The sequence below is a fragment of the Brachionichthys hirsutus genome, chromosome 7, assembly GCF_040956055.1.
Source record: "Brachionichthys hirsutus isolate HB-005 chromosome 7, CSIRO-AGI_Bhir_v1, whole genome shotgun sequence".
NCBI lineage: Eukaryota > Metazoa > Chordata > Actinopteri > Lophiiformes > Brachionichthyidae > Brachionichthys > Brachionichthys hirsutus.
In genome coordinates, this window is record NC_090903.1 from 632,233 (window position 1) to 657,401 (window position 25,169).

The following is a 25,169-nucleotide window of genomic DNA, read 5'->3' on the forward strand; positions in this document are numbered from 1 at the left end:
ACCTACACACGCACACACCTACACACCTACACACACACACACCTACACACGCACACACCTACATGCACACACACACACCTACACACACCTACACACACACACACACACCTACACACACACCTACACACGCACACACCTACACGCACACACACACACCTACACACACCTACACACCTACACACACACACACCTACACACGCACACACCTACACGCACACACACACACCTACACACACCTACACACCTACACACGCACACACCTACACGCACACACACACACCTACACACCTACACACACACACACACCTACACACGCACACACCTACACCTACACCTACACGCACACACACACACCTACACACACACACACACACACACACCTACACACACACACACACACACACACACACACACACACACACACACATTGGGTCCATGTCAAATTGTATTTCCATTTAAAGAATCCTGACTTTCAAGTATGAATTGTCTGAATGTATTCTCAGAATAATCATTGAACACTGAAAAAGTATTTCACCTGGCCTGAAACCTGGCCTGCTCACCTGACCTCTGACCTCTGAGAAGACACCACGGTCACTATTTCTGTAAGATCAATTATTTTTCCATTGTGAATGAAGAGCCGACTGAATGCCGGAGTCAAGTTCGATTTTTAGACTGAAAGGACACCAGATTGATTGAGTGTGTGGCAGCCTCCACTCCAGTGGCATGCTGGGTAATGGAGTTCTTTTATAACTAAACTACTAACAACACAATGACGCCTCGGAAGAAGATCAGTGAATGGAAGGAACCAGTTTCCGGCAGCTCCATAACGGAAACGGACAGTCTGTCCTTGGAGTCTCTGGGACGCTGTCCCTTTAAGAAGAAGCGGGGTGACGTCACAGCGACGGACTCCAGCCTGTCTGGATGGTCCTGCCTGCTGATGCTGAAGCGCGTCAGTAGAATGAAGCGGAGCCTCGGAACTTCTGCGCTGACCGCTGCACCAGGGCTCCCGTGGACTCCCATTCTGAGAGCCTGCTTCGTGGGACATTTGTCGGCTTCTGCGTCTCACCTGTAAAGTCCGCCGTGCGCGTCCGCGTCCGCGTGCGCGACGCCTCCGCCAGAGAGCACGATGGCAGGGATCCTGCTGGTGACAGCCAACGTCGGGTCCCTCTTTGAGGACGTGAGTTCTTCCACCGTCTCCGCCGGTCACGACGCGCGCGCGCGCGCTGTCTCATGACAGCTGCGGGACATGTCTCATTGTGTCCCAGCAGTCAACGTGTGTGTTCATGTTGTTATTTATCCTGCATCCCCGCACACACGCACGCACACGCACCCCGGGCTGGGGTGAATCAGTCGATCTCTATGTGGTACTGAAGTACTGTATTTGTACTACGTAGTATTCCCTGGTGTTTGTGATTGCACGTCTTTTGCTGCGATTATTGACGTCAACGTCCGGTTTGAATTCTGAAGGGGGTTCTCTCACCTGAAGGGGGTTCTCACCTGAAGGGGGTTCTCACCTGTAGGGGGTTCTCACCTGTAGGGGGTTCTCTCACATGAAGGGGGTTCTCACATGAAGGGGGTTCTCTCACCTGTAGGGGGTTCTCACCTGAAGAGGGTTCTCTCACATGAAGGGGGTTCTCACCTGAAGGGGGTTCTCACCTGTAGGGGGTTCTCTCACCTGAAGGGGGTTCTCACCTGTAGGGGGTTCTCTCACCTGAAGGGGGTTCTCACCTGAAGGGGGTTCTCACCTGAAGGGGGTTCTCTCACCTGAAGGGGGTTCTCACATGAAGGGGGTTCTCTCACCTGAAGGGGGTTCTCTCACCTGTAGGGGGTTCTCACCTGAAGGGGGTTCTCTCACATGAAGGGGGTTCTCACCTGAAGGGGGTTCTCTCACCTGAAGGGGGTTCTCTCACCTGAAGGGGGTTCTCACCTGAAGGGGGTTCTCTCACCTGAAGGTGGTTCTCTCACCTGAAGGGGGTTCTCACCTGAAGGGGGTTCTCTCACATGAAGGGGGTTCTCTCACCTGAAGGAGGTTCTCACCTGAAGGGGGTTCTCTCACCTGAAGGGGGTTCTCACCTGAAGGGGGTTCTCACCTGAAGGGGGTTCTCTCACATGAAGGGGGTTCTCTCACCTGAAGGGGGTTCTCACCCGAAGGAGGTTCTCTCACCTGAAAGGGGTTCTCACCTGAAGGGGGTTCTCACATGAAGGGGGTTCTCACCTGAAGGGGGTTCTCTCACATGAAGGGGGTTCTCTCACATGAAGGGGGTTCTCACCTGAAGGGGGTTCTCACATGAAGGGGGTTCTCTCACCTGAAGGGGGTTCTCACCTGAAGGGGGTTCTCACATGAAGGGGGTTCTCTCACATGAAGGGGGTTCTCTCACCTGAAGGGGGTTCTCACATGAAGGGGGTTCTCACATGAAGAGGGTTCTCTCACATGAAGGGGGTTCTCTCACATGAAGGAGGTTCTCACCTGAAGGGGGTTCTCTCACATGAAGGGGGTTCTCTCACCTGAAGGAGGTTCTCACCTAAAGGGGGTTCTCTCACATGAAGGGGGTTCTCTCACCTGAAGGGGGTTCTCTCACCTGAAGGAGGTTCTCACCTGAAGGGGGTTCTCACATGAAGGGGGTTCTCTCACCTGAAGGAGGTTCTCACCTGAAGGGGGTTCTCTCACATGAAGGGGGTTCTCTCACCTGAAGGAGGTTCTCACCTGAAGGGGGTTCTCTCACATGAAGGGGGTTCTCTCACCTGAAGGAGGTTCTCACCTGAAGGGGGTTCTCTCACATGAAGGAGGTTCTCACCTGAAGGGGGTTCTCTCACATGAAGGGGGTTCTCTCACCTGAAGAAGCCTCTTTGGAGGCTTTGATTGGTGGATGCCGCTGCCAGATGATGGCTCGTTGCCCGATGGCGTGGAAGTGAAAGGCGAAAGTGTTCCAGGTTGAAACATTGTTGGGACAGTTTCTACAGTGGGGGTGCAGCTCAGGTATAGGAGCAGGTACGCTGGTGTATCACTGCAGGTGGGACGTTTTATACACAGTGGATAACGCTGCTGCCTCACAGCAAGAAGGTCCCGGGTTCGAATCCTATCTCTGCGTGGCTTTTCTCCGGTTTCTTCCACAAACATGCTTTTCAGGTGAATGGATTGCTCTAAATTGTCCGTAGTGTGTGAACGTGAATGGTTGTCTGTCTCTGTGTGGCCCCGCGACGTGCTGGCGACACGTCCGAGGGGTACTTCGCCGGTCACCCAATAGTTTTCTGAGACAGGCTCCAGAAACTCCTGTGACCCACAAAGCTGGAAAGCAGCTAGAAGATGGATGGATGGATGGATGGATGGGCGGCGTTGTTTGCATTTCCACTCCTGGTTTTGTGTGTTCCCTCTGGGTTCAGGTGGTACACAGGCCACCGTTGACCTTCGACCACGGTCGGTTCTGGCTCGGTAAGCCGCTTTGATCCTCAGTCGGCCCGTGTTAAATTACCGTACGTATATTATGAAAGAAACAGTTTCCTCTCAGTAGACATCGTGGGAACTGTCGTACACTCGATTTGCTCGCTTTCCACACGCACGCAAACCCGTGCGGTCACACTGTGGAACCATCGTAAGTCCACGACGACCTGTAAGTGAACTTCTGACTTCAAATTCTACAAATATGAGTGAGTGAAAGAAATAAAATAACTTTGTCACCCTCCAACAGGCCCCTCTCAACAATCCACACACTTGCAAATACAGTGCGTAGGGGCCCTGTGACATGCGTAGAAAGGGTCAGTGCCTTGCTTAAGGGCACCTCGGCAGTGCCCTGGAGGTAGATTGGCCCCTCTCCAGTCGCGAGCTGGGACTTGAACCGGTGACCATCCTGTGCGTTGGCCCTGTGATGAACTGGCGATGTCTCTACGGTGTGTCTCGTCTCTCGTCCAGTGCAAGCTGGAATGTGATCCAGATCCAGACCCAGAACACAGCCCGGCGTGAAACACCCATCAAATCTGTGGTGCAGAGAATACAGAAGCTGAAACCGGTCCAGAGAGATGGTCTTTGGTTCTGCTCAAGGGTTCAGCCTGTTCAAGGGAAGTTTTTCCTTGCCTCCTTCTCCAATGTGCTTGGTTGGTTCTGTAATAGTTCTACTCGTAATAAGGGCAGCTCTTTCCCTTCTTTACCTGGGAAGTGCTTGAGATAACTGCTACAGTTAAAAATGAAACTTCTCCTATTGGCTGTTTGCAGCTGCTTTACAAACAGCCATGATGAAGCAAGCAAATGAGCTTTTTATTTTACGAGCTGCCACGTACAGATGTGCAACATCTGAATGCTCGTAACAAGGCTGTGCTCGGCGACGATACGGCGCCTCAAACCTCACGGGTTTAGTTCAAGTTCCTTTTTTGTGATTAAAGCTGTGTCGAGACTCTGAGGCTTGAAACGAAGGTTGCCGGATCGTTTCCCATCAGTCTGACCCTTTCAAGTGAGATCACCATCACTTTCCACCAAATCAAAGGCGCTTTATTGATCCTGAAGGACACTGAGATCAGAATCAGTTTATTGTCAGTGAGGGTTCAGACTAGGAATGATTCTCGGTGAAGTCGTGCTACGTGTAACAGTAATGACTAAATACACAAAAAACATACAAGTACAGACATCACAAAACAGCAGCAGCAGGAGTGGATACACAGATGTGTATTAGATACTCCACAGCACAGGTGTAGACAACATGTGGAGAGCTCTGGAGTGGCTTCTTTTTGTGTGTGTGTGTTTAAACGGGTAGAAACTATGTTGGCGGGACTTGGGACTTAAATCAAAGTGCCATGATGCTGGGGGGGGGGGGGGGGGTCCTTAGAATATGATGATCATCTACAGTACTTAACTCACACACCAGTTTTACAGGAGACAACACTGAGTTGAACTGAAGACCGTCCTCCGAGCTTCGCTGCAGGGTTTCCTGACTCTCCTGGTTTTTGTATGACTTGTATGACTGTTTGTGTATTTGATGGCCTGCAGCAGCTTCCCATGTTCATGGAATGGAAACATGTGGAAGTGAAAAGTGTTGTGTCAACATCTCCATGGCAACATAACAGGAAAGCCAATTGGGTGTTGGATGAGGCCGATGAAATGCTGCCGTTATCGTCTGATCCTTGATCACGATTGATTGGTTATTCATTGGCGCTCAGTTTTTTGCTGGCTTGTCGGACTTTAGCAGGATTAAACAGAACCTACTCGATAGTTTCACGTGAAACTGGCTCGGATCGATGGAGTAGCCTCTTAAAGTTCCTCATGGGTCGGCCGGAGTCGCCCATTTTTCACCCTGCTGTTGCTGACAACTATTTAAAGGCCGAAATGAAACTTTAGCTTAATCCAAATACACAACTGGTCCTCAGTTATTCCTCGTTTCGTGTTCCAAGGCGAGACTTCAGTCCCTCCAAGCCAGGACTCAGTCCGGAGATCTGTGATACAGTTCTACCTGCTGGGGCAGGATGGGATCCAGTTTCTGCCGGTCCTCCCCGGATCGATCCCTGAGCTCGTTGCCCAGATCCTCGATTCGAGACACCACACGGTCCCCCAGAGCACCGAAGAGCACTTTTAGATCCATTTATCCAGAACTTTGAAAGCCGCCGTCTTGGAGACTTTCCGGTACACCAGGGCAGCTCCCGTCCCGATTAGCAGATGCCCCGCCCCCACCAATAAGCCAAACAGCCAAATATCTTCAGTGTCCTCTACAGATAGGACCGTGAGACAGACCACTCTCCATTTCTCCAGGGATCATGGTGTAGCCTGCTGCGTGGCTCCCGTCTGGACAGGTGGCGCCCCCCGCAGCCACCCAGCTGCGGTGGAAACATAATACGATGGCCGAAACGTAAAACCTCCCATCTACAAAATGATCCAGAAAAAGTCGTGGAAAAGCTTCTCTGTGCACTTTGCAAGGCATCAATACTGAGTCGGTATTGTTTACACATGATACAGTAATAAAGTCTACAATCGGTGGATTGTGCATTAAGTACCCTTAAAACACATCATTCTGCAAGAAGACAACGCGTTTCTTTACTTCACTCAAAAAAGAGGATTTTGCAGATCGGAGGTTTTGCGTTTTGGCCATCGAACAGTGAAAATACGAGGAAGCGTACGAGACTCCTCTGTTTCCTCCTTTTGGTTCAGTCCTCCGACGTTTTTCATTGCGCCTCTCTGCTTCTTCCTCTCCCTTCCACCTCGGGACGTCAGCGCCGGGACCCGACTGAGCTGACATCACTAAGGACAGAACGGAGCAGGACAAATGTCCTGTGTCCAACCCCCACATCTGATCTTCACTGGTGCTTCGACCATCGCTGCTGTGAGCGGTTCTGGCGGTTCTGGCGGTTCTGGCGGTTCTGGCGGTTCTGGCGGTTTGAGTCGGGACGGGAATCTCTGGTTTCTGTCCGATTTGTATCTCGATACACTCGGCTCGATCCGATTCATTCAAGACACGTCTGTTAAAACCTCTGATGCGATACGATACCATTAACTCCCTTCCCATAATGCATCTGGATTCAAGCTGGACATCTGCTAAAGCCACCGATACGATGTGATTTAAACTCTTCCCATGATGCGTCTGAAGGTTCACTGGTGAATGGATCTGATTTTGCTGCTGTGATTCCATGTTGTCATGTCTGGAGGCTCCGCCCTGCTCCACGCCCCTTCCCACGATCCGCGGAAGACTTCTTTACGCACACACGCACTTTTGGAAAGTTGTGGATACGTAAACTTTTGTTAAAGCTGTAAACCGCGATTAACTGATACAATAATCTGAAATCCGATGAAAGTTGATCCGTTAATGAATCGATCCGCCCTCGCATCGCGCATGCGCTACGTGTAGCGATACAGAGAAGCCGGCTGAGACGAAACACTTTGTCTTCGCGGTTCTTCATTTGCTCTGCTCCTGCAGGAGACGAAGCTTTTCTCAAAGGGATCCTCTTCTGAGGTTTTCCCTGCTTTGCTGTCTCCTTGCTTGACGTAATAAAGAATTGGATCTTGTAAACCAGAAGCTGTGGAACCCACTGAGCACGCACCAGGATGCAGCGTCCTGCAGTGGCAGCAGCGTAATTATGAGACGACTATCTGCCTCTCTGTGGGAATCGTCTTCCTCTTCCGGCTCGTCCCGTCAGGCGTCGCTTCGGATTCGTTATTTTATTTTTTATTTCATTCAAAATTTTGCATTTAACACGATCACTAATCTTTATTGGTCGACCAGAAGATTTTTTTGTTCTTAATATATATATATATAAAATGTTATATATTTTCTCTCTCTCTCTCTCTCCCTAAAGGTGACACAAACCTTCTCTTAGCTGATGACGTTCCCCTCGTTCTATTTTCTGGTGATGGTTGAAGTTGCCCTCCGGCTGCAGGTGCTGATGGCTTCTGGATTATTGGGAGTTGAACTAACACTTGTTTTTATCTCTTCTTGCAGAACCACTCAAAGGACTATCTGCTGACATATTTACTATAAACTTCTTGATGGATGTAACGCTTTGAAGCTTCTGTGAGGGTTTGAATGAATCCTTATTCTTCCTGCTCATCCTTATTCTTTGGATCTACTGAAAGTAGATCATGAACATACATTTTCGGTGAATTAAAAGTCACTGGGAGTGTTTTTTTAACCAGAAAGAAATCTTTAATTTGTCCGATCTGTGTCTGGTTTATCTCAACAACTTGCTAAGCTAAGCTAAGCTAAGCTAAGCTAAGCTAAGCTTAATGGAAAAAGGCTCCGTCTGAGCGCATCAGGGTTTCACTGGTTCACATCTTGTTGCTGCTATTTAAGGCAAGATCTATGCTGATAGAGCAACACACACACACACACACACACACAGACACACACACACACACACACACACAGACACACACACAGACACACACACACACACACACAGACACACACACAGACACACACACAGACACACACACACACACACAGACACACACACAGACACACACACACACACACACAGACACACACACAGACACACACACAGACACACACACACACACACACAGACACACACACAGACACACACACAGACACACACACACACACAGACACACACACACACACACACACAGACACACACACAGACACACACACACACACACACACACACACACACAGACACGCACACACACACACACACAGACACACACACACACACACGCACACACACACACAGACACAGACACACACACAGACACACACACACACACACACACACACACACACACACACACAGACACGCACACACACATACACACACACACACACACAGACACACACACACACGCACACACACACACACACAGACACAGACACACACACACACACAGACACAAACAACCTGGAGTTGGCTTTAGATAAACGGCGACACCTCCAGAGGGTAAGCTGTGAATACGTCCCACTGGGAGTCACGCACAGTTTGTTTCCTGACAGGGTGAGAGAATGGAAGTTTCTTAAAATATCCTGGGAGGAGCCAGACAATATTTATGCAGGGAGTGAAAAGAGATGACACTGAAGGAAGAGAATTCCCAGAGTTCAGCTGGGAAGTCATGATATGCTATTCATAGCAGTAGAATGTCTTCCAGCAAACCCTTGCAGCGGCTCAGAACACAACTCAGGCCTGCAAATGGATACGCAGCATTGGGTTTAGAAGTTGCTTTGCATGCTTAATTAGTGTTCTATGAAAACAGCCAACTGCAGTGAGACTTGAATCAGAATCAGTTTATTGTCAGTGAGGGTTCGCAGACTCGGAATGTTTCTCTGTGAAGTCATGCTACATGTAACAGTAATGACAATAAGAGATGCTAGCTACAGCGCTACGATGTAGCGTATGTCCTAAGATAGATGCTAGCTACAGCGCTACGATGTAGCGTACACCCTATGATAGACTAAGTTACAAAAAACATAAGTACAGAACACATCACAAAAACAGCAGCATCAGGAGTCGATACACGGATGTATATCAGCAGCAGTAAAACTAGCGTAATCACACAGTGCAAATAGAACAGTGCAAGTTATCCTTTATGAAATGTTCAAGAGTCCGGGACAGAATTATTAAGTGTTCATGAGTCTTACAGCCGAAGGGAAGAAGCTGTTCTTGTGGCGGGAGGTTCTGGTCCGGATGGACCGTAGCCTCCTGCCTGAGGGGAGAGGGTCAAAGAGTCCGTGTCCAGGGTGGGAAGGGTCGGCTGTGATCCGACCTGCACGCCTCCGAGTCCTGGAGACCTGCAGGTCCTGGAGGGATGGCAGCTTGCAGCCGATCACCTTCTCCGCAGCACGTACAATGCGCTGCACTCTGTGTCTGTCCCTGGTGGTGGCGCCAGCGTACCACACGGTGATGGAGGAGGCGAGGACGGACTCCACGATGGAGGTGTAGAACTGCACCAACATCTGGGTAGCAGCTTGAGTTTCCTCAGCTGCCGCAGGAAGTACATCCTCTGCTGAGCCTTCTTGATGAGGGAGCTGATGGTCGGCTCCCACTTGAGGTCCCGGGTGATGGTGGTGCCCAGGAAGCGGAACGAGTCCACGATGGAGATGGGGGTAGGGGAGTCTGTGAGGGCGAGGGGGGGCGGTGGGGCTGTGACTTTCCTGAAGTCGACAATCATCTCCACTGTTTTCTGGCTGTTCAGCTCCAGGTTGTTGCTGCTACACGAGGACACCAGCCGGTCCACCTCCCTCCTGTAGGCCGACTCATCACCGTCCGAGATGAGCCCGATGAGGGTGGTGTCATCTGCAAACTTAGTAATTTTGACGGACTGATGGCTGGAGGTGCAGAAGTTGGTGTACAGGGAGAAGAGCCAGGGGGAAAGTACACAGCCCTGGGGGGATCCGGTGCTGATAGTCAGGGTGTCCGAGACCGTAGACCCCAGCCGCACATGCTGCCTCCGCTCCGTCAGGAAGTCGGTGATCCACCAGCAGAGGGAGTCGGGCACGTCGAGCTGGAGCAGCTTGTCCTGGAGCAGTCCCGGGAGGATGGTGTTGAAAGCTGAGCTGAAGTCCACAAACAGGATCCTGGCGTAGGTTCCTGGGGAGTCCAGATGCTGCAGGATGAAGTGGAGGGCCAGATTGACTGCGTCGTCTACAGACCTGTTGGCTCGGTAGGCGAACTGGAGGAGGGGGGCGGTGAGGGTCTTCAGGTGGTGGAGAACCAGGCGCTCAAAAGACTTCATGGCTACAGATGTCAGCGCTATCGGTCTGTAGTCATTAAGTCCTGTGATCCTTGGCTTCTTGGGGACAGGAACAATGGTGGAGGACTTGAAGCAGGCTGGCACATGACAGGACTCCAGGGAGGTGTTAACGATAAGAAGGGTCTGTTGTGATCCGACTTGCACGCCTCCGAGTCCTGGAAGAAGTGCAAGAGGAGTGAGGCACGCTGTCCTTTGGTACTAGCAGGAAGCGCTAGAGGAGTGAGGCACGCTGTCCTCCGGTGCTAGCAGGAAGCGCTAGAGGAGTGAGGCATGCTGTCCTCTGGTACTGGCAGGAAGCGCTAGAGGAGTGAGGCACGCTGTCCTCTGGTACTAGCAGGAAGCGCTAGAGGAGTGAGGCACGCTGTCCTTTGGTACTAGCAGGAAGCGCTAGTGGAGTGAGGCACGCTGTCCTTTGGTACTAGCAGGAAGCGCTAGAGGAGTGAGGCACGCTGTCCTTTGGTACTAGCAGGAAGCGCTAGAGGAGTGAGGCACGCTGTCCTCCGGTGCTAGCAGGAAGCGCTAGAGGAGTGAGACACGCTGTCCTCCGGTACCAGCAGGAACCTCTAGAGGAGTGAGACACGCTGTCCTCCGGTACCAGCAGAAACCTCTAGAGGAGTGAGGCACGTGTGTGAGGCTGATTAAGATGTCTCAAACTTTACGCTCGGGGTTATTAACATGAGTTCTTTGGACACAGAGACAATCAGGGGCTTGTGAGAAAGATCAGAATCTGTATTTCAGCCAGCAAAAAACAGCAAGTCACTAACCCTAACCACTGACTAGTAGTGAGGCTGTGAAGAATCAGGGGACTAACGTGAACGTTACTCACCCAGAAGTCGGCCATCGGCCACAACGCCTGCCTGAAGTCGGTTCCAGCCAGGCTGTTACTCAGAACGTAGGACTCGTGTGTCGAATCAGGCCGCCTCGCCACAATGTTTGAGCATCACGTATGATCCGTACATTGATCAATGGAAATGTTTCCTGTTGACATGCTCAGGTTCATCATGTGATGCCGCTTTTATAGCAGTACGTGTGCAGTCGATGGCTCCGATTACTTTTGGAACGCCGGCTCTCACTGCAAGTTGCGCTTTAATGTCGGCCTGCTCAGCTGCATTGTGGGAATGTGATAAACCAGGCAGACATGTGGATGATCCCGTCCCCCCCCGGCTCGGGGTCGACTGGCCTTATGTGCCGGTGCGTCCTCCGTCTCTCTTCCAATAGAGCCGTTGTTGACGGTGTTTTCGGCAACACTTGCCGCATGTTCATGTTTCTCTGATGTGAATGTGACATTTATTTAATGTAACAGTTTCCCAGCATCCGACGGCTATAGAAACGTGCGTACGCCAGCCAGGAAGTTGGCGTGAGGCACCGCACGTTTCCACCGTCGTTTCACTCTGGATCCATCTGAACTTTGACGTGAGAAAGTCCATACGGCAGGTTTTTGTGCGTACGCACCTTTTGTTCATGAGGCTCCAGTTCTACTTCATCGTGTCGTCCATTGTCTCTGACCATGTTTGGACCGTCACGAGCTCTCGTTCTGCTTCTGAGCCGTAACTCCGCCGCTCTGCGTTTGGCTCAGATTCTTTGTAGATTTCAACTGCCCTTTCTGCTTTGTAGTTTAAAAATCAGGTCCTCTGGCAACCGGTTCAGGTCACGGCATCGGGGACCCACAAGGGAGAAACATGGATTGCCAATTTGGACATGTTTTGTCCATGTTTGAAGAGGGGTGGGAGAGACTGGCTTTGTCCACTTTTGGTCTTCTCTGATGAACTATGATGGACTTCACCTATTTTGGTGGGCTGCAGATCCTAATTTAGATCTTTATGCTCTACATCAGGCATGGGCAAACCCAGGCCCGGGGGCCATATGCGGCCCGTTGGTCTTTTTAATCCGGCCCGCCGAACTTGTCCAAATTATATCATTAAATATAATTGTATTATAATTAAACCTCATTCATTTGACCTTTTCCCTGTAATGCTGCCTGTAAAAGGCCAAATCCTTTAATGCAATAGCTTTCATGTGTCATTTATATTAGCTCACACAAACACTCCATCCATCTGTTCTTGGTCCGGCCCCTCTGTCAAATTTTAGAACCTATTGTGGCCCGCGAGTCAAAACGTTTGCCCACCCCTGTTCTACATGGAACAAGAAATATCGCAGACAGAGTTGTGGGACATTTTAATGGGGTCCTGGTAGAAATGCAAACGTTCCCTTCTTTAGACCCTCTCATTTCCCTTCCCTCTTTTTCTGTCTTTCTCCTGAGCACTCCCACAACAGGAAGAAGCCAATTCTTAAGATATGCTGAAGACCTGATCGCCTGTGAAATGTCTTCACACAGGGCCAGTGTTTGTCCTGCCTCGGTGCAAACAGGATGCTGTGTGCAGGAGAGCCCCCTAGATAAGAACAGACTGTGGTGAGAAGGGAAGACCACCAAACATAAATAGACAGACAAGGGACAAAAGACAAGCAGAGAGAGAGGCTGATGCAGAAATTAATCAGTGACCCCCGGAGAGCAAGTGTATCGGCGTGAGGAAACTCGTGTCCTCACAGACCCTTGTGTTCTCCTAGAAACTGATGATGGGATGATCTTTGTGTTCCTCAAGCCCAAAGATTATTCTTGGACTCATTGTGCGTCGTGTCACATTCGTCACGATGGCATGACACAAACGTAAAATATCAGTGTAAATTACTCATCAAGCCAATCAGGAGTAGAGTAGGGTGTGGCCAGGGCGAGGCTCTCTTCAGGATTACTCCTGTGTGTTAACATATTAATATTGACAGAACCCAGATCTGTCCTCCAACATTTCTGTGTCTCCAGAGAGACGTCCATGTGGCTTTTTAAAGCTTTTGAAAGTGGAGCAGTCTTTCTATGTCAAATCTGTGATGGTCTAATTCTCCATCTTCAACCCCTGGCTAAAGTTACGGAATCACCGTTCTTCCGGGGCGGGCTGGCCATATGTCCATTCTGGCCCGTTCCGTGCTCCTGAATGTCCCCCTCCGTAACTGTAATTGCTCCTGTGTTATAATACACCAGGGGCGGGCCGTGCATTTCACACCTAGACCTTCAGTGACGTACCACCCGGTCCTACAGTCGTACAGCGAAGTAGCAGGAAGAAGTAGAAAAACTGCACAAGCGTGTACTCTGCAGCGAGCCGGTGATAGCGGAGCGGAGAGACGGCGGTGTTGTATCGGCCGCTTCCAGCAGCAGCAGAGACAAGGCTGATTTATAACACACTTCAATAATGGACTAGAAAAGGGGGGCACAAAAACGAAAGGAGAAAATATCAATTCAGTTTCCAGATGTCAAAGCAGGGAAAGACAGAACCCAACCTGACCCACAAGAGCAAGAACTCTGGAGATGGAATCAAGGAAAGTTTTTCCTTTAATAGGCAGAAACCCTGGACAGAACCAAAGACTCATAGTGGACGGCCATCTGTCTGGACCGGCTGGGTTTAGAGAGTGAGATAGAAGTAGAAACAGAGAGACAGGGACAGGTCGGAGGAAAGGCAAAAACAGAGGGAGTGGTAGAAAGACAAAGAGAACAGACAGAGGTGATTACTTTTACTTTTTTTTCAAAAGTTATATATTACTTTTTTCACCCTGACCGGAGACGGAAACGATTCGTCCTCGTTTTTAAGGTCGGTGGTGTAAACTCGTCGCTCGGTCGGTCGCTCGATCGGTCGCTCGGACAGTCGCTCGGTCGGTCGCTCGGTCGGTCAGTCGGTTGGTCACTCAGACGGTCGGTCGGTCGCTCGGTCGGTCGCTCGGTCGGTCGCTCGGACGGTCGCTCGGACGGTCGCTCGGTCGGTCGCTCGGTCGGTCGCTCGGTCGGTCGCTCGGTCGGTCGCTCGGTCGGTCGCTCGGTCGGTCGCTCGGTCGGTCGCTCAGTCAGTTGCTCGGACGGTCGGTCGGTCGGACGGTCGCTCGGTCGGTCGCTCGGTCGGTCGCTCGGACGGTCGCTCGGTCGGTCGCTCGGTCGCTCGGTCGGTCGCTCGGACGGTCGCTCGGTCGGTCGGTCGGTCGGTCGGTCGGTCGCTCGGTCGGTCGGTCGCTTGGTCGCTCGGTCGGTCGCTAGGTCGGTCGCTCGGTCGCTCGGTTGCTCGGTCGGTCGGTCGGTCGCTCGGTCGGTCGGTCGGTCGGTTGCTCGGTCGGTCGGTCGCTCGGTCGGTCGCTCGGTCGGTCGGTCGCTCGGACGGTCGCTCGGTCGGTCGCTCGGTCGGTCGCTCGGTCGGTCGCTCGGACGGTCGCTCGGTCGGTCGGTCGGTCGGTCGGTCGGTCGCTCGCTCGCTCCGTCGCTCGGTCGCTCGGTCGCTCGGTCGCTCGGTCGGTCGCTAGGTTGGTCGCTCGGTCGCTCGGTCGCTCGGTTGCTCGGTCGGTCGGTCGGTCGGTCGCTCGGTCGGTCGGTCGGTTGCTCGGTCGGTCGGTCGCTCGGTCGGTCGCTCGGTCGGTCGGTCGGTTGCTCGGTCGGTCGCTCACACCTCGGAGGCAGACTGTCTCTGCGTGTCGATATGCATTAATTTAGCACTGAAGTAACAAGCTGGAATAAAAAGGGCACAAAAGGCATAAACGAGTCGCTGAGTTTAAGTGTTAGCAAATGTTTGTTCTACGGCTAGTCAGACGGTCACCAAAGACAAAGATTAAACTAAACTAGTGAGAAATAAAATCTAAATTCACTTTATCCACAGAATATGGGTCTAATTTATACTGAAAATATATTTATCCTGGATCAGGATTTGCTTTTACAATTTAGACATTTCACATTCAATTTTAGAATACAAAATGTTGATTATATTTACATGAATATTGGAGATGTATTTAAATTGCAGTAATTGTTTGTAGTATTGAACCTCACGGCCCAGCAGCACTTTGGGCTCGTTGTCTGCTTTAATAAACAACTGAGGTTGTTCAGAAAGTGTGTTTCAACATCAGTTTGAGTCCAGATGTGGTTTCTTTGAGTGAATTTATGAATTCCTACAAAGTAAAAGTCTTCAGGTTCATTTAATTCAAATGAGAGTCCAGATCGACTCAGACGGATTCATGTAAGTAACTACCGTATTTTTTGGATTATACGTCGCTCCGGATTGTAGGTCGCAGCAGCCAAAAAATGCATAATTAAGAAGAAAAAACCATATATAGGTCGCACTGGAGGATAAGTCGCATTTTTGGGGAAAATTTATTTGATAAAATCCAACACCAAACAACATATAGCACAAAGAACATGCTAACACGTTTACCAAAATATCAGGTTTTACTCCGAATCACGAAATCCAAGGAAATCTTCATCCTCGGTGTCACTTTTGAACAACTCCCCCAACTCGGCAGGTAGACAAGACGCCGCTTCCTCTTCTACGTCGCTTACATCAGACTCGTCGTCAGTTGCAGTTCCAATTATTCCAGCCTTTCTGAATCCCGACAGGATGGTTGCGGTTGTCACTGAAGCCCATGCTTTGTCGATCCATTCAATGACTTCCAGGAAAGTTGCATGGCGCATTCTCCCGGTTGCCGTGAAGCTGTGCTCTCCATCCGTCATCCACTGCTCCCACAGGTTACGCAAAACTGCCTTAAAGCTCCTATTCACGGAGATATCAAGTGGCTGGAGTATTTTGGTTAAGCCTCCAGGGATGATGGCAGGTATGGAGTTGAGAACTTTTAATTTATTTTTTAACTGTGGTGTGATGTGCGCTCTCATGCTATCCATCACAAGCAGAGCTTTGCGTGCTCTAAAGAAGCCATCCGGTCGCTTATTGTAGCACTTTGTAAGCCACAAGTTCATCATTTCTTGATCAATCCACCCTTTCTCGTTCACGGCGACTTCAACTGAGGAGGATTGGATTTTTGGCATGGTTTTTCGTTTGAAAATGACCATCGGTGGCAGTTTTGATCCGTCTCCACAACATGCCAGCACCACTGTGAAGTGTGATCTCTCATGACCAGTTGTAACGATATTCACACTTTTTTGCCCTTTCTCTGCAACACTTCGGCCCATGGGGATGTCAAAAGTGAGGGGGACCTCGTCCATGTTAATAATATGATCCGGTGTCACGTTGTGATCACTTACATGCTTTTCAATGAACGCGCGGAAACTGTCAACCTTGGCTTGGAAGTCCGCTGGCAGTTTTTGGGACAGTGTCGTCCTAGCTCTGATAGAGAGGCGTTTGCGTTGCATGAAGCGGTAACACCAAGAAGGTCCTCCCGCAAAGCCGTTTATATTCACCTCCTTGGCAACCACTTGGGCGCGGAGACGCAACTGCACCGTTGACAAACCTCTCCCAGCAGCACGTTGTTCAAGCACCCATGCGTGAACTCGTTCCTCCAACTGCGGCCACCTAGCTTGTCGCCCGCGATTAGCTTTCTTTGTTTTCTTCATTTCAGTAAGCGTAACCTCCGCTTTTCGCCAGTCCCTTACAGGTTTTTCGCTCACTCCAAACTTTCTTTCTGCTGCTCGATTGCCGTTTTCGGCTCCATATTTCACTATCTGAAGCTTGTAAGCCGCGGAATATGACTTTCTTTTCGGCGCCATTTTCATTCAGCCCTTCTAATTTGTGTTTTTAGATAACAGGTGTGACAGATAACTCTGAACCTCCAGAAACCGCGACAGATTCTGACGGGTCACAGAGTTCCCTGTAACACCTGTTATAGAAATGTGTAGGCTACTGTCTCTGCGCTCACAGATTTTGTAAAAAAAAGCATATATAAGTCGCTCCGATTTATAAATCGCATCCCCGACCAAACTATGAAAAAAACCGCGACTTATAATCCGGAAAATACGGTAGTTACTTTTTATTTTCGTAGACTTTGAGATCTTAATCTTCAACTCATGAAAAATGTCAACAAAAGCAAATTGTTGCACATATATATGTGTGTGTATATATATATATATATACACACACATTTTGTTGAGTAGACTGCAGATTGACGAACATATTACAAAATCTGAGCTCAGAAAAATGTATTCAGATGCAGTTATCTGGTTTTTTTGATGAATCGCTGTAAAACACAAATCAAAATGTGGGACGTTTCCTGTTTCTTCCACTGCTCTGATGGGCATCATTTCCTTGCCAATAAAAAAGAAGGACGCATTTGCCTTGTTTGGAATTGGGCGCTAAAAAAAATTGCTTGAGTTTGATCTGGAGGTGATTTTGCAAAGCGAACATGAACCTGGATATAAACAGAATGATAACATGATAAAGACATCCTTTCTCTCAGACCAGGGTTTAACCTCAGGTGACGGGATGACGTCACATTTAATCCACATATCTAGAAACTGGATGTCGGCCATCAAGGACGAATCTTTAGTCCCACCGGACAGATTTCACTTCCTGTTCTGAGCGATAGAGATAAGAGATATTCATCTTCATCCACTTGTGCGATATGCAAACGTGTGTATACACACATAAAATGCTTGTGTTTGCATGAACCTTCCTTCAGCCACTTGCCAGAGCTCCTAGTTTTGTGCTGTTTCTCATGCCTGTCTGGTCTTAGAAGGCGAAAGGGATAAAGTAGCAGCCAGTGAAGACTGGAGGTTGAACACAGCTGGAGCCAAACAGCTTTATGAAAGAATAATACTGTCGTCGAAACGTAGGTCAATGGAAGCAGCGTGAGGTTCCTGCAAAGCAAAAACAAACTCATGAGCTAACCATGAGTTCTCACATGGTCACTACGATAGCATCTTCAGTGTAAGTGTTCTACAGAACTAGAACTATTATAATTTAATTACCCCCGAGTTCTGTCTTGCTTATTTCAGCAACACAATGAAAGTACAGTCTGCAAGTATTAAAACTGCATATTTCTGTAGTGAAACAGTCTCTGTGATGAACTGGCCTGATATTGATGAAGATATGATGAACGTATTTATTAGATAGAATGTTAGGGCAGTACAAGTACAGCCAAAGAATAGTATGTATTACAGTACAAGTAAATGGTAAATGGACTGCACTTGTATAGCTTCACCCATTCACACACATTCACCCTCCAGTGGGGGACTGCTGCCAGACCCACTGGGAGCAATTTGGGGTTTAGTGTCTTGCCCAAGGACACTTCGACATGCGGTCAGTCAGCTGGGTTTCGAACCACCGACCTTCTGATCACTGGACGACCCACTCTACCAACTGAGCCACAGTCAAACATCCTGCCTAAGAGGAGCATTTCTAAAAAGCCCTTGCGGTCTCGTTTCCATTGAAAGTCCTTCGTACATAAATCATCGACATTTAACAATACAAATTTAACAATAAAACGAATATTAAATTACTCAATTGATGACATAATCTGTACAACGTAGGTGTACAAAAAAAAGGGGGGGGGGTTTGATCCGGAGAGAGTCGTGATGACTATCTCCGTTTCTGTCCCCCTGAAAGGTGTATTTTTAGGGCCGTTTTGAAGGAGGCCAAAGAGGTGCATGTTTTGAGGGCAGGAGTCAAACAGTTCCACCCTTAGGGGGCAGTATTGTAAAAAGATGATTTACCCATGTTAGTCCTATAGGAGGGTGTAATCAGGTTGTTGTTTGAGCTCCCTCTAGTGTTGTGGCTGTGGGTGTCACTAAATCTGTGGAGGTGTTTATTCAGGTATGCAGGGATTGAGGGGACTGAGGGCAGAGCTGCATTGACTATTTTAAATGCCAATCCCATTTTGAGTTGTTTAACCCTGTCTTCTACCCTGAGCCATTTAGGCTAGCAAAATGTCCAGGAAGAAGGTGGGTCATGGGCCCCAGATTGAGGAGTAGCCGAATCAGTTTGTTTTGGGAGGTTTGGAGCCTGGTTTTCAGGGACACTTTGATGTTTGAGTACCAGGAGGTGCTAGCATAGTCAAAGAGGGGCTGAACGAGGGCTCCAGCAAGAGTCCCCAGATTGAGAAGTAGATGAATCAGTATGCTGTACTTATAGTGTACTTTATAAGAGTGTTATGAAATGTTAACTAAAACAAACTAGTACCCCGAAACCCTTGAGCGGCTGAAACCCTACATCAGCCATCGATGGGAAAACCTTCCTCGCTCGAAATGGCAGCAACTGGCCTCAGTTCCCAAAGGCTTAGCGAGTGTTGGTGAAATCACTGGATACAACTTTATTTACATTTTGCAGTGCTCTAACTTTTGGTAATGAGAATCAATTTAAAATGGTTGGACCTTGGCGCAGGTGCACGGTCTACTGACTGCCCTTCGAATTTTAATTTTGATCATTACCATTAATTTGTTTTTTTTTCTGGAATTTCATATGTACTCATTGTGTTTGATATAAAATATTCCTAGGGCCTAACCCCAACACCTCCAGATTGTAAAACTAAAAACCAAGCAGGGTAAGTGGTAAAACAGAAGTAAATGTTTCATGTTTCACTGTGGTGTAGCTGATAGATCATTTATCTCATTTATCATTGTATCTATACACATTTATTCTTTCAAACCCTGTGAGGCCAGTTTGTCAAATTTCTCTCTGCTGCAAAGGTTACAACTGAACGCTGCCGCAAAAAAAACTCCCTCAAAAGTACACAGTACCCTGATGAAGGAAGGACAAGTGGTGGCATACTAATGAGGTAATAAGATCATTCTGTTGACAGTTTTAGAAGCTCGACTTAAAATAATTCAGCCGGGGAATATATGTCCTAGATCAACGTGACAGCACACAGAGGGGAAGAAAACGGCTCCACAAGCGGGACCATTTAAAAATCCCTCTAGAGCGCTCTAGAGTTCTGAAACGTAGGCTGAAATAAGAGAGACTTGACTTGCCGGTGTGGCTCTGGACCAGTCCAACATGCCTGGCCCCTCAAGAGAAAGTGGGCTAATAACTGAATGACAGGGAGGACAGAGGACAGAGGACAGAGGACAGAGGTGTGTGTGTGTCGCTGCACAGCACTTCTCATCAGAAACTCATTTGCAGTTAATTACTACGTGGGGCTTCACTGGCGGCGCGGTAAAAATAAACCCACGCCTTCACACTCACCACTGGCTCTCTCACCAGCATCGCTCCCTCCACCTCTCCTCTCCTCTTTGCCCATGCCTCAGTTCTTTCAGGAGATGGCCTACTTTAAATAGTGTAAGGAAGTGGGGTTTTTGGGGGCTGAGACTTAAAATTGAGTCAATAAAGAGGTACCAGATCTAGTAGAGAATACTTGAGAGAGAAGTGGCTTTCAAGATGACAACTTCTTCTCGTCTTCTACAGCTTCATAGGACAATAACGGATAACCTTCCACAAAAACGACACTTTGCTTTGGCCTGAGTTGAGGAATGACTATGAGTGCAAAAGCCCAATCATTCCTCTGGCTGAATATACTGGTGGGAATGCTAGCACGCAACTTTAAATTCTCTGTTGCGAGTAATTATACCAGTGATATAGAAGTATTGCTGTTCAAAAACCGAAACTATATTTCCCATAAACTCGATGAATCCGTTCCTACGCACCAGAAAACATCCTAAATGGTAAATGTTAAATGTTCTGCACTTACAAAGAGCTTTTTCCACCTTTGTGGTGCTCAAAGCGCTTTACATGAGGCCTCACATTCAGCCATTCACACACCCGGCGGGCTTTTCCTGTCCCATTGTTCACAACAATATCTCCTGCAGGAAGGCATCGGTCTGAATATTCCTGCCAGTGTCTCCCAGCATCAGTGCTGAGACGAGCGCTGCTGAGCGGCATTTCCTGCGTTGGGCCTTTTGCACTTTGAATATGAAGTAGAGTAGGATGCTTCATTTGACAAACCTGACATGTTAATGTTCTTTTGCAATTTTTTCTTTGATGAAACACCCGAAGCAGTATCCATCTTAAAGGGGACATTAATTAAAACTCTCTTTCCCATGTTTCTACTCTATTCTGGTGATTTTGGGTCCTGATCAACCCAAAACAGCAAAACAAACCATCCAGTCAGTCCTTTGTAGTTTGGTAGGTCCGTAATCACCTCCTGAAACACGTCTGGAAGAAACCCCCCCCCCCCCCTTCTGATGTCAGGAGGGGCAAACGTGCACATGCGTGTGTGTGTGTCCCCGTGTCTGCGCTCTGGCTGTCCACGCTCTACAGCATTTTACCTGCATAAAGTTTATTTATGGTAATTAAGGCTTTATGTAGCAGGAGACAGACAGACAGAGACAACCGGGGACAGAGACAACCGGAGACAGAGACAGACAGACGGAGACAGACGGACAGAGACAGTCGTCGCTGTGTCCGCGTTACTGCCGACGGCCGATCCGTCACGGTGACGAGGGAGCTGAAAGGTGAAGCTCTCCATTTACGGTCGGTCTCCGTTCCTTCCCTCACCTGCCGGTCGGTCTCCGTTCCTACCATCACCTGCCGGTCGATCTCCGTTCCTACCCTCACCTGCCGGTCGATCTCCGTTCCTACCCTCACCTGCCGGTCGGTCTCCGTTCCTACCCTCACCTGTGGTAACGAGCTTTGGGTAGTGACCAAAGAACAGGGTCGCGGTACAAGCGGCTGAAATGAGCTTCCTCCGTGTGACATTGTGAGACGCTCCTTCAGAACGTGGAGTTTCTCCGTTCCTCTTCGGCTGCTGGACCCGCGACACGACTCTGGATAAGCGGTTTGAAGATGGATGATTCAAAGCATTTGTGTGTGTGTGTGTGTGTAGAGACACTCTCTACACTCCTGCTCTCTCTGTCTCCTGCATGAGTCAAAGAAGAAGAGGAGAGTGGTAATGTTCGGCCGAAAATTGCCAAAAAACAAATTTGTGTGCTAAAAACATCCCTCACGGTTACCATGGTAGCGCTGCTGCGCGCGTGCTCGCTATGAACGTACTTTTGCTTCCGGGTTTAGAGCATTTCTGGCAGAGCTGTTAGAGACAGAAATGAGGGACGCTGTCCTGCAGCATCTGTTAGAGACAGAAATGAGGGACGCTGTCCTGCAGCATCTGTTTGAGACAGAAATGAGGGACGCTGTCCTGCAGCATCTGTTAGAGACAGAAATGAGGGACGCTGTCCTGCAGCATCTGTTTGAGACAGAAATGAGGGACGCTGTCCTGCAGCATCTGTTAGAGACAGAAATGAGGGACGCTGTCCTGCAGCATCTGTCTGAGACAGAAATGAGGGACGCTGTCCTGCAGCATCTGTTAGAGACAGAAATGAGGGACGCTGTCCTGCAGCATCTGTTTGATGTTTGGACCAAATATTTCATATCAGTGTCTGTTTTAACTTGTGGAGAAACGGTAGAATATGTCTCCTTGAAGAATTCAAGCTTGTGGTCATGTGACTGTGTTTTGAATTGTGAGCAGTCGATCAGAACATGTTTGCCATGACAGAATCCACAGGGTTAGGGCGTGGTTAGGGTTAGGGCGTGGTTAGGGTTAGGGCGTGGTTAGGGTTAGGGCGTGGTTAGGGTTAGGGTCAGGGGGTTGCTGTTTTTTTCAGCTTTCTCCTTCCTCCTCCTTTTTGCTTCTAGTTGGTTTTGGTTCACTCCTGTCTCTTGGGATAGACCAGATCAAACTCCAGTTGTAACGGTAACACTGTAAATGTAACTAGATGTAATATAAATGTGACTTTACATGCTGTTTAATAAATGTATTTATTCTTTATTCAATTCAATTCTATTTATTTATGTAGCCCCAGATCAGAACATGAAGTCGTCTCAAGGACTTTACAGGATTAGCAGGGAAAGACAGAACCCAACTTGACCCAAAAGAGCAAGAACTTTGGAGACGGAGGCAAGGAAAAACTTCCCTTTAACAGGCAGAAACCTTGAACAGAACCTAGGCTCATGGTGGACGGCCATCTGTCTGACCGGCTGGGTTAAGAGAGAGAGAGAGAGAGAGAGAGAGAGAGAGAGAGAATGGCAGGTCGGAGACGAGTCAAAAACAAGGAGATAAATGGGAAGCGATAGCTATAAATGCTAATGCTAGCGATATAAAGCTATAAATGCTAATGCTAGCGATATAAAGCTGTAAATGCTAATGCTAGCGATATAAAGCTATAAATGCTAATGCTAGCGATATAAAGCTATAAATGCTAATGCTAGCGATATGAAGCTATAAATGCTAATGCTAGCGATATAAAGCTATAAATGCTAATGCTAGTGATATAAAGCTATAAATGCTAATGCTAGCGATATAAAGCTATAAATGCTAATGCTAGCGATATAAAGCTATAAATGCTAATGCTAGCGATATAAAGCTATAAATGCTAATGCTAGCGATATGAAGCTATAAATGCTAATGCTAGCGATATAAAGCTATAAATGCTAATGCTAGTGATATAAAGCTATAAATGCTAATGCTAGTGATATAAAGCTATAAATGCTAATGCTAGCGATATAAAGCTATAAATGCTAATGCTAGCGATATAAAGCTATAAATGCTAATGCTAGTGATATAAAGCTATAAATGCTAATGCTAGCGATATAAAGCTATAAATGCTAATGCTAGCGATATAAAGCTATAAATGCTAATGCTATAGCGATATAAAGCTATAAATGCTAATGCTAGTGATATAAAGCTATAAATGCTAATGCTAGCGATATAAAGCTATAAATGCTAATGCTAGCGCAGGGGTGGGCAAACGTTTTGACTCGGGGGCCACAATAGGTTCTAAAATTTGACAGAGGGGCCGGACCAAGAACAGATGGATGGAGTGTTTGTGTGAGCTAATATAAATGACACATGAAAGCTATTGCATTAAAGGATTTGGCCTTTTACAGGTAGCATTACAGGGAAAAGGTCAAATGAATGAAGTTTAATTACAATAAAATTTTATTTAATGATATAATTTGGACAAGTTCGGCGGGCCGGATTAAAAAGACCAACGGGCCGCATATGGCCCCCGGGCCTGGGTTTGCCCATGCCTGTGCTAGCGATATGGACATCAGTGTTGAGGGACACAGGTCCAGGTTCTGCAGCACCACGGACAGAAGGACCTGAAAGAGAGAGAGGGACAAACAGAGGGAGAGAGAGAACAAGACTACGGGAAGAGAGAGAGAGATTACTGACATATATTTATAGCATGAATAATCAGATAAAGGGGGAGGAGCTCAGTGTGTCATGATGTTAAGCCACCAGTGCTGCCTAATGACAGCAGATTGATTATACTGATTACTGCATCGATTAGTTATAAGCTTTGTTAAAAAGGAAAGTCTTTAATCTACTCTTGAACATAGAGATGGTGTCTGTCTCACGAACCAATCAGGGAGCTGATTCCACAATAAAGGAGCTCGATAACTAAAAGCTCCGCCCCCCTGTCTGCTCTTGGATATTTTAGGAACCACGAGCAGGCCAGCATTTTGGGACCGCAGGGTTCTAGTGGGGAAATATGGGATAATCATCTCTGTAAGGTAAGGAGGGGCCTGGCCAGTGAGGGCTTTAAAAGTGAGTAGAAGGATTTTATATTCAATCCGTTCCCTAACAGGAAGCAGAGACGCCAGAACAGGGGAAATGTGTTCTCTCAGTCTGGTTCCTGTTAGAACACGAGCTGCTGCATTCTGGATTAGCTGGAGATGTTTAATAGACCTTTTGGGCAGCCGGACAGTAAGGAATTGCAGTAGTCCAGTCTGGAAGTCACAAAAGCATGGACTATTTGTTCTGCATCTTTTCGGGTTAGTAGGTTTATTTAACTCATTCTGTGCCAGCCGTTGTCAGCTCAGCCATCCCGGCGGGTTTGTTCTATGACTAAGCAGACAACGAACCCAAATGAAAGATTAAAGTCTCACCATATCCGTCCAGAACCGAACCTGAATCTGAAAGCAAACCGTGAGTTTTTGGTGTCACCACTGTAGGGTTTCCTAACCCCTCTTCCGGTTCTTGTTCTCCGTTGTGGGTGCGTATTCAATGAGGAGAATGTGGGTTAAGATTAAGACATTTATATAATTAACAGATCGGTACAGTTAGTTTGGATTACCGGTACCAGCTGAGATTCTAGCATGTCTCTCGTACCCGCGCTTCGTTGCAATGAAGACGCTTCCTGCTTCGTCCTCACGTCATTCAGTCCTCTGAAGGCGGGGCTTTGTCCCAGCCAATCTAAGCCCATGTTTATCTGTGCTGTGTGTGACGTCACTGTTGTGAGACGTTCAAAGGAAAT

General features: G+C 48.3%; 1 protein-coding gene across 1 annotated transcript in view; it reads left to right on the forward strand.

The window, feature by feature from the left end:
* Positions 1-1,059: 1,059 nt before the first annotated feature.
* Positions 1,060-25,169, forward strand: part of LOC137895919 (inositol polyphosphate-5-phosphatase A-like) — a 194,418-nt gene continuing 170,308 nt past the window's right edge. The window contains exon 1 of the mRNA XM_068741446.1: positions 1,060-1,177. Within this exon, the coding sequence (XP_068597547.1) occupies positions 1,127-1,177 (51 nt within the window). The 5' untranslated portion in view covers positions 1,060-1,126. The remainder of the gene's footprint in view (positions 1,178-25,169) is intronic.